A 10,418-nucleotide genomic window follows, 5' to 3' on the forward strand; every position below is an offset into this window, starting at 1 on the left:
ATGAAACTGAATAAAACTAAATAGTTCTCCCAGTTGAAGGATTCAAGGCTGAGTTCTGTTTTGCTCATTAAAAGTAAATTATAAGACCTGACAGTGACATCTTACTACAGAAGAAAGATGTCAAATCAAAGGAACAAACATTGCAAAATAAAAATTTAATAAAATGAATTTGGGGGGATATTTTTCTATATTGAATTTAAAATAGTTTCCAGTTATAAAGTAATAGTAGTATAATTATATAGTATAATATCCAAATTCACAAAATTATTGAACCATTTCCCAATTGTTGGATATTTTGTGTTGTTAGAAAGTTTTTTACATTGACAAATAACATGCGGTAAAAATATCTGCACAAATTGCTGGTTTTCTTCTTCTTGAATTATATTAAAATTTTTCAGAAGTAGCACTTGCTTGGTCAAAGAGTATAATCATTTTTATATTTTACATGCTTCAAAGATTAAATAGTATCCTAAAATAGGTGTGCTTTTCCAGCATGAGATGTGTAATAAGAATGCGGTAGGCTTATCACTGAGTTTCTAAGCCAAAGTCACTAAGTATTCAGCAAGGCTTCCTTACTTTAAAAAAGTAAAAAAATATTAAAAAAATAAAGATTGAAGGTAAGAATACTTCTTTCCTCAAACCAAGGATAACATTCCAAAACAAGAATTCGACTGTACCAGCCACCTTTTGTGTTATTCTTCTAGTTCTCAAATTATTTCATTCCTTGAAGTCAAGGATTATTATACCAATTGCAAATGATATTGGGTATCTGATAGCTGAAAATAGGCTTAAATTTAACGCAAGGATTAAATGAATGAGACTTGGACTCTATTTAGTTCTTTACAGAAAACCAGCATTTCTTGCCCCAGAATCCCTGTAATCTTAACACCCTTAGATGTTAGTGTGAAGATTTAATACAATGACAATTGGAATTCTCCATTAATTTCTTTTCTATTTATAATTATTCCCCAGGTCTGCAAGTGACAGCGTAAAGTTGGAATGCACTGAATCCTTCCTAGAGTGAATTAGGAAATTCAAAGGAATCTATGCAAGAACCTTAACCAAGATACAATGTGTACTTCGGTACGATGACAGCCTGTTGTTTTGTTTGTTTGTTTCTCTGTTTGTTCTATCACACATGATTTCCTTAACACATGGAAAAGTAAGTAGTTATCCATGACTATGGACAGGAATTTACCTTAACTTTGTTCTCACTCCAGGAAGTACAAGATACAGCATAGTTCACAAAGAGTGAGTCAGTTTCTCTAGACCAGGGATTGTCAAACTCTTCTGTATGGGACCCAGAGTAAGGAATAAGATATAGATCACAATCCAGTATATATGTAATCTATTGATGTGTGTTTGTGTGTATTGTCTATATGTGTTGCATGTATCATATCAAGAATCATAAAATATTTACCTCACATACAATGTACTCTTGATATTTTTCTATTTTTAATTTTTTAAAAATATTGGTTACCATCCCATACCAACGCCCACCTCCTGCAAATAATGGGATTACCAGGAGTAGTCATATTGGTAATCATATTGAATAAATAAACAATTTGCAACAGTATCTTTTTGTGTTTTGTCCTTGTTGCTGCTGTTACAGTTTTTTATATGTGTCTGAAACCACTGAATCATTTGTGTCACTTATGTTGAGACTTTGTTACAAATAAGGTTTTTTATGTGCATGTTTTATTTTGTTTTTGTCAAACCATTGGTCTAAAATAGCAGAAATAAGTTACAGTTACTTCAGTGATATGTAATACAGGGGAGCTTTCACTGAAAAGCACAACAGGAGATCTGTATAATCGTATAATTTTTTTGAGGCCTCATTCAATGCTGGAATTTAAATTAGTGATCAACTTGTTATTTATTAATAATAGATAGATTGCTCACACCCTCTCAGTCCTTACAAATATAAAATATATTCTTACATTAACTTTAAACATTCTCTACAGACTCATCTGATCAGCACTCAGAACTTAGAAATTTGTAACTAGCTTGCTCTCTGTGATGACTAGGGGGTTTTTTGGTCACACACACTGAAAAACAAAAAAATCTGGGCTCAAATTACAGTTCATCCTTTTAATAGCTATATGTCTTTGATCAAAGCATTTAAAGTCTATATTTCCTCTTTATAAGAAGGGGATATCAACAGTGCTTAGTGTGGGTTTAGTGGAGAGTAAGGATAAAGTTCACAATCCTTAACATGGCCCCCAAGACATTCCCTGATCTAGCTTATGAGTGCCTCTCTACCCTCATTTCCAGTCACTCGACCCACTGCTGTTCAGCCATTGGGCCCTCCTCTCCTCAAACTTACCAGGACCCTTCCTGCTTCACAGCGGGCTCATGTGCTGCTCCTGATACTTAGAGCAAACTTCTACAACCCTTCCCTCCAATTAGTCTGCTAACTCCTACTCCTCCTTCAGCTCACCCCTAAAATGCTGCTTCTCAGACGATTCCCTCCTCCTTGCCCCGCCCTCATAGGTGCTCTCAAAGTTCTACTTTTCCTTCAAAGCGTTAATCACAATTGTAGTTATACTGCTGCTTACAGAATCACTTATTTAGTGGCTGTCTCTCCAGCTAGACTGCAAGCTGCTTGAAGGCAGGACCTACCTCTGTGACTTAATTACAAACACACCCCTGCTAACTAGCACAGTGTCTGGCACATAATGAACACAATAAATGTTGGGTACTTGTTATAAGTTACTGCTATGTCAGGAATGAATGCACATGCAAGCAACGTGTTACTTGACTAATAGTAGCTTATTGGGGTTTATTCTTTTTACATAACCAAGAATTATGGGTTAGAGTTAGAGTTAGGATTAGGGTTAGAGTTGTCAGATTTAGGGGGAAAAAACCAAAAAGAAAATTAGAGGGCATACAATTTCATATAAATAACTTTTTAGTGTAAGTCCCAAATATTACATATTGAAGACCTGTTTTTCTGAAATTTAGCAACTTGAAAGTGTTATGGAAAAGCCAGGGTCTTTCATCCTTGGCTGCGGAGCTACCCCAGGAGGTCACAGGAAGGCAGCAGAAGCTCCCCGCACAGTGTCAACTATAAAGGCAGGAAGCTGGGTAGAGGATGCACAGCCAGCCGCAGGCCTTCCAGAGTCACCCAGCAGTGACCCCAACAGCCAGAACTACCTCCATGGCCACTTCTCACTGCGAGAGAGGCTGGGAAGAGGCGTTCTGAGAGGTTTGAGCTCATTGTGTTTCATTGTCTGGGGATGTTGCCACGGGGAAGAAAAAGCTTTTACTAAGGAAGGAGGAGGAAATAGGTAAGCAACAGCAAGTATTACCACAACCTTTTTTCTGCTTATCCTCCCTGGCTCTGATTTTAGCAAGCTTAGATAGATGTAATTTGTGTTATCAAAACAAGAGGATTTTTTTTTTTTTTTTTTTTAGTGTAAAAGTCTAGATATGACTTTTCAAACTTTATTATTTCCAAGAATTTCTGAAATACCATCCCCCACAGAGGGCAATTGTTGATTGAGAAGCATCATACTTGACGGTCATTTCCCCCCATTTCAGCATGTGAAAATAGCTCAGAGAAAGACTCTTTATCTTGAGAAAAAACAAAAATTTAACAAACATTAAAAATGTAAACGTTCAAATCATTTTGGGAAGAAGTAAACATTTTTGCTTACTACTATGAGTGAGAAATAAATCAGGAATTTGAAATAAAGAATACTAGTGCTTCATTTCCAGTGTGTGCTTTCACATTTAGTTACTCTTATCAAAGCAGTTAATGGGATAGATATCTGTTTAGAAAGACACATGCTCTTTATTTATTGAAAAGGAGCAAATCTGCTGAAGACTTCACTTTCTATGTATAAATAACCTCAGTCCCTTTAGGATGAATTTGCTGTAGGAAGGTTTCATTGTGCTTAATGTTAAACCCAGAGGAGGGAATTTAGAAGACGGCCTCATGCACAGACTGTTACACTAAAGGGTGAGATTCAAGCCCACCAAGTTACCTTTTAAGGATACGCTTGTGGTAGTGCATAGAATCATGAAATGTTGGAACAGTATCAGCTTGTCTAATGCTCTATATTTATGTGTAGAAATTAGAGCCAGAGTTGGTGACCTGCCCAACCCCATGCAGCTAGTTATTGGCAGGACAAGGGCCAGGACATAATCCCTACACCACACAAACATGCACACACATATTTTTCATTTTAAAGCAAAAAACAGAAGAAAAATATCTTGCTAGCATACATCTCACCATCTTTCCTTCGAAAGGAGCAAATTGGAAAGGCAAAGGCTGTGTCAGGTGAAAATGAAGCTTTCTGTTCTGGGCTATTGGAGCTTTGTCAAGGAGGCAAGCCAACTCATGAGGTTATCTGAAGGGCAAGGAACAGTGGTGAGCTAATGTGAGCTCCATGCCACTGTCTGCTATGCTGACCTTAGGTTTGTGGCTCTAGCTATTCTTCCAGTAACTGCAGTCATGGTGGAGACCTAGGGAAAAGCAAGGGTATGGAAAATGTAGAATGGGCATTATTCTCCACTTCTGTGTACACACAGAAACAGATGAAAATTGCAATAGCAGCTTTGGGGCCCGCATCAAGGTAGCATGACCTGCAGATAAGAGAACATCAAAAACAGAATTTCTTACCAAAGTGAGCATAGCTGATGCATTCATGCCCACGAGTCCAGAAACACATCATCAATGTAAAAGTAGAGATTAAAATATTATTTTCCGTGCTAGCTACCAGATCCCAGAGAAGTTAGGTTGTCTTCTTCAAGATTAAAAATTGAGACTAAGGACGTCCCTGGTGGTGCAGTGGTTAAGAATCTGCCTGCCAGTTCAGGGGACACGGGTTCAAGCCCTGGTCCGGGAAGATCCCACATGCCGCGGAGCAACTAAGCCCATGTGCCACAACTACTGAGCCTGCACTCTAGAGCCCGCAAGCCACAACTACTGAGCCCACGTGCCACAACTACTGAAGCCCACGTGCCTAGAGCCCATGGTCTGCAGCAAAGAGAAGCCACTGCAATGAGAAGCCTGTGCACCGCAACAACAAGTAGCCCCCCCCCTCGCTGCAACTAGAGAAAGCCCGCACAGCAACGAAGACCCACAGCAGCCAAAAAAAATAAATTTTTTTTAAAAATTGAGACTAAAACTCATACAAATAAATCCTTATTGACTCTTCTCTTCGTGCCCGCACAGCAAGTTCTAGAGCTTACTGTTATAACAGTGGTCCTCAAACCTTAGCATGCACCAGAATCCTTTGCAGGGCTTATTAAAACAGAGATTGCTGGTCCCCAACCCCAGAGTTTCTGGTTGAGTTAGTTTGGGGTAGGGTGCTAGAATCTGAATTTCTAACAAGTTCCCAGGTGATGTCGATATTGCTTACTCAGGGCCCAGGCGGAATTACTGCTCTATAGTGGACAAATAAGCACCTTGCAGGCCCAGGAGGGCCCAAACTGGCTGTTATTCAGACACTGCCAGCCTGAAATTATCAGTATTGTCAGCTCCTAAAAATATTACAGCATAACTCTTGCATCAGTTATTGATTTTATTCACTCTTAACTCCAAATTCTCCCTTTTTGCTTTCTCTGTGAAAATGAATCTGGGCCTTCTAAATAGTTTTCCTTTGCCGAGTGGAACAATGTTAAGCATTGTCAATAGAGGGCACTGGAGAGCCATTGCAGGAAAAGGATTTTGCTTTTATGTTCCTGTGGGTTGGCAATGTAGCAGAGTGTCTCTGGTGAGACATCTCCTGGGGAACAGCTTTTCCATGGCACCCTAGAGGGTAGATTTCCCCAAAATTCCAGGGGATAGATTTCCAGCAAGTTTTGCCAGCATTTCACCACAGCTGCTTCCTTGACACTCAGTGAGCCATGGCAGTGCCTTCTCCAACAAGATCTGGCTGTCATTAATAAGGGGGGAAGGGGTGGGGGGTGAATAAAACCTCTTCCTTTGGACTCAGACTGATAGATACAACCACTGGATACAACTGATTTATACAAGACGAATTTGGGCAATTGCGTGGCTGCTTTTTTTTCTTTTTTTACCTTTGTAATGTACGGCATAAGGAATACAGTCAATAATATTGTAATAAATTTGTATGGTGACAGACGGTAACTAGGTTTATTGTGGTTACCATTTTGTAATGTATATAAATATTGAATCACTATGTTGTACACCTGAATCTAATATACTATTGTACGTCAATTATGCTTCAATTTTTAAAATGTCAAAAAAAAACCCAAAAACACACACACACATTTTGGCCAATAAAAAGGGCCACGATCTGCAATTCTATGATCTTTACCTTACTATCCTTTCTATAGCAGACTTTAAATGGATTTCCTAAAGATATCTTGGATATTCTCAATTTGACAATAAAAGTTTTTCATGCAGGAGGAGGGGCTTAGTTTTTTGAATGAGGCTTTCAGGAAATTTTTTAAACATGACTTGTCTTTTTTAATAGATCTATCATCTGTATGTCTGAAGGTTATATTGGAGGACTTTCTTAAAACTTCAAAGTGACCATGATGAAAAAATCCAACAGGGAAGAAATTTCCAACAGTGACGATGCTTCTGTAAAAGTATGGCATTTATTTTACTGTATGGGCATTTGGACGTCTATCTACTGGCCTATAAATTTATAGAAATAACTAACCTTTATTGAACACCTACCGTGTTTCAGGTATGGTGTCAAGTATTGTCAAGAAAACTTTCCAAAACTGGGAAATAGGCAAAAGGGCTACTGCATGTCCTTTCAGAGTTATCTAAGCATTTTCTAGCCAACCCACCTTAGCCAGTTCTCTGGGCGTGTGTATCTTTGTTTGACTTGCTATTTTCTCTTCATTAGCATATTTTAAATTTCATAAGAGTAGATGTTAACTTGTAGAAATTGATAGACAGGGTTTCTCAAGCTCAGCACTATTGGGATTGGGGGCTGGAAAATTCTTTTTTGCGGGGGAAGGGCTGACCTGTACGTTGAAGGACGTTTAGGACCATGCCTGTTCTCTACCCGCTAGATGCCAGTAGCACTCACACACACCCTCACCCCCCAGCTATAACAACCAAAAATGTCTTCAGCCATTGCCAAATGTCCCCTGGAAAGAGAAATTACCCCCACTTGAGAACAGCTGATGATTGTGATGAAAATGAAATTTGTTCACTAGAGATGCAAATTATTTATCTGGTAAAGAAGACAACCCCAAAAGTTACAGTTTTATTGCCCTGTACATTAACCAGTTTTGTATCTAAATTAGCCAGCTTTTTCAAGCCTTTTTCTTTAGCCACTGTAAATACTTTGCTCTCTCCAATTTTCTTTAAACCATCCTGTCAGTTCTCTCATTAACATGTGAAATGAATCTTTGACGCATGCTCACTTTATATTTGTATGAGAGTTATGTTTTTAACTTTTTGGAAAGTATGTTTTGACCTTACATACATTACTTTATTTAATTCTCATAACAACTGTGTAAATCTGAGGCTTTGAAAGATAAAGTAACTACCCAGAGTCACACTGCTAACATTTGTTGGAACCAGGTTTGGAACCCAAGACTTTATGACCCCAAATAGTGAATCACCGTGCTACTCTGTATTATGAGGCTAGTCCTGAAACTCTGGGACTCCGCTTGCTGTTGTCATTATGCTTAGCTTGCAACTATACCTCTGCAGCTTTTGGCCACCCCATTTATACACTATGAAAGGCCTTCATAGTTAAAAATCCAAGAACCAATCAGAGTAGCCTTCTAACTTTGGACCATTCTGTGCTCACTTTATTATAATATCACAGATGTCAACAAAATAGGAGGCTGACAGGGGAGACCTAGAATCTGTAGCAACTCAACTCAAGACTCCATATTCAACACACGTCTTGAACTTATCTTTGTGAGTGAGTTGCTAGGCACCTTCTCCCTCTCTCTCCCTGCCTCCCTCTCTCTCTCTCTCTCTTTCTCCCCCAACCCTGTAAAAGACCCAGCAGGAGACTCTGTTGGAACTTGCTTCCCCTGGTAATCACTTTTTGTCCCTTTCCCTGTTTTAAAAATGGGGGATGTGGTAGAATAAGGCAGAAAGGCGTCAGGGATTCATGACATCAACACTTAAAGCTAATTTGTTTAGGTCTGCTGATCTTCATGTCTTCTCTGTCTAGTCCAATAATACTAATTACAGTAGGCAGCATATAAATGTTTATTTGACCCACTGGTTAAACAATCAGTTGCCTGAGTCTTCAAATTTTTAGGAGGTAACCTAGCTTTATGAAAAATACGTGCAATAATAAAAATAGGCATCACCTGTATAGTGCTTACCATATACCTGGCATCATTCTAAACTCCCTACATATATTATCTCATTTAATACTCATTAAATCCTACTAGAAGATAGTATTATTTTTCAGATGAAGAAACTGAGGCACAAAGAGGTAAAATAACTTACTCAAGGCCGTACAAGTAATGGCAGAGCCAAATCCAAATTTGATTTCCAATTTCACGCTCTTAACTACTATACTCTACCATAATAACAGGAATGCTTGAGTACCTGACTGGTAGGACTGGAATGAGGGGGTTAAGGGATAAGCCTTCATTGAAGATATGACTGGCTGAGTATCCTGTAAGCCAGGATATATAGGGTATGTAAGAGGAGAGAACCTCCAGACCTCTGTTTTGATATGGTCCTTACTGAAGCAAAGGTTGTACAGAGCTCAGAAAAGGTGCTATGATCACCCTGACAATATTGGATGGAGGACATATTGCCTAGCTAGCCTGCAGCTGCTAAAAATAGCAGATTTAGTTGGTGGGAGACTTGACATCTATTTTGGATTATCTCAGGAAATACTATGGCACATTGCTTTTAGTAAGCCACAAACAACGTGGAGGTGTAATTGCATATTTATAAGTTAGAAGAACAGTTAGAAGTTTGAGGCCGTTAGTAGTAGAGATGATGTTTACCTCTTGAAAATCATTTATTTCACTCAAATACATGTAGGAACACAAAGTACATCTTATCTTTCATGCCACCTATCCTTCCACACCCATGAAAGTTAGGCCAACCTTAAGAAATATTACCCAACTTGACAACAAAGGAAAATGAGATGCCAAGATGTTATTTGTGGCCACTCAAGTTGTCTGCTTTGGAGACAGATTTTTAATAAAAATCAAACGAAGGTAGACATTCCTAGAGAATTGGATTTTTTCAGTATAAACTGCAAACTAGGTATCTTTTCTTGTTCAATATAGTTTTTCTCTGCCTTTCTTTTTTCATTCCAATAGGCTTGTAATGAAGTGGTCACCAAAAAAACAAGGCAGAACAAAACCAAAAAAACACCATTCTTAGGGTACTATAAGTCTGGGCCTGCAATTTTTTTTTTGAATTTTTGAATTTTATTTTATTTATTTTTTTATACAGCAGTTTCTTATTAGTTATCCATTTTATATATATTAGTGTATATATGTCAATCCCAATCTCCCAATTCATCCCACCGCCACCCCCCCACCCCTGGCCTGCAATTATTGAGTCCTCTGTCTTTTTGGGAGTCCCATGCTACCATAAGATGAAGGTTAAGTCAAGGATGTAGCATGTGGAGAAAGTAGCAGCAGTGGTTGTTATGCTGGAAAGGGAAGCAGCCAAGCGGAAAGCATGTAGGACTGTGAGAAGGAAAATCTGGGTTCTCCTTCTGGCTCCAATGCTCGGCTGTGGGCATGTCATTTAACTTTTCTGAGCCCAAGGAAGCTAAGCCTCCCTCAAAATTGAAATTACTAATATTGACCTCATGGCATTTGGGTAAAAAGTTTATGAATATGAAGTATCTAGTCAAATGCCTGGTATCTGGTGGGTGTTCACTATTATTAGCTCTGTCTTTCAGTCCCAGTCCTCCTGACGCCAGCCTACAAACCTAACATTGTTCTTAAGATCAAATAAGATGTTATGAAATCATCCGAGAAACTCTAAAGGGATCTGCAAATGTTAAAGGCTTATTAAGACAGATCTAAGTCTATTACCACAGTTAGAGGTGAGTCATAACCCTTGAGGTTTTTAAAATGATTATACTTTCCCCTTCAAACCTTCCCTTGATACTCATTTTAATCATTTTCACCCTATAAACAATGAATGGGTGTGTTGGAACATATGGCATGTTTGCTCTAGGATGGTCCTCAGCCTTTGCGACAATAGACATCCTACCTGTGATGATCCCCCTCCTCCTACTCAAACACACCTTCATCCGAGCCATAAAATCGTATCAAGCTGCTTCAGCCTTGTTCTCTCAGATTGCTTGATCTGGGGAAAACCAGCCAATAAATTGTGAGAAGACTCAAGCAGCCCTGTGCAAAAAACCTGTGTGGCAAAACGGTTTGCCAGCCATGTAACGGAGCCACCTTGGAAGTGGGTCCTCCAACCCCAGTCAAGCCTTTGGATGACTGAAGCCCAGTTGACACCTTCATTTCAA

The 10,418-nt window shown here is 38.9% G+C and overlaps 1 protein-coding gene across 6 annotated transcripts in view; it reads left to right on the top strand.

The window, feature by feature from the left end:
- NMRK1 (nicotinamide riboside kinase 1) overlaps nucleotides 1–7,864 on the top strand; it is a 39,341-nt gene extending 31,477 nt beyond the window's left edge. For 3 of the 6 annotated variants that reach the window (XM_082471118.1, XM_082471119.1, XM_082471120.1), the window contains one exon: nucleotides 973–1,576. In XM_082471118.1, the coding sequence (XP_082327244.1) occupies nucleotides 973–992 (20 nt within the window). In that variant the 3' untranslated portion in view covers nucleotides 993–1,576. Of the gene's footprint in view, nucleotides 1–972; nucleotides 1,577–2,964; nucleotides 3,291–6,449 lie in introns of those variants that run through there. The other 3 variants (XR_014266102.1, XR_014266104.1, XR_014266103.1) reach the window with 3 other exon arrangements.
- Nucleotides 7,865–10,418: the final 2,554 nt, after the last annotated feature.

This window comes from Balaenoptera physalus, assembly GCF_965194825.1.
Source record: "Balaenoptera physalus genome assembly, chromosome: 7".
Classification (NCBI taxonomy): domain Eukaryota; kingdom Metazoa; phylum Chordata; class Mammalia; order Artiodactyla; family Balaenopteridae; genus Balaenoptera; species Balaenoptera physalus.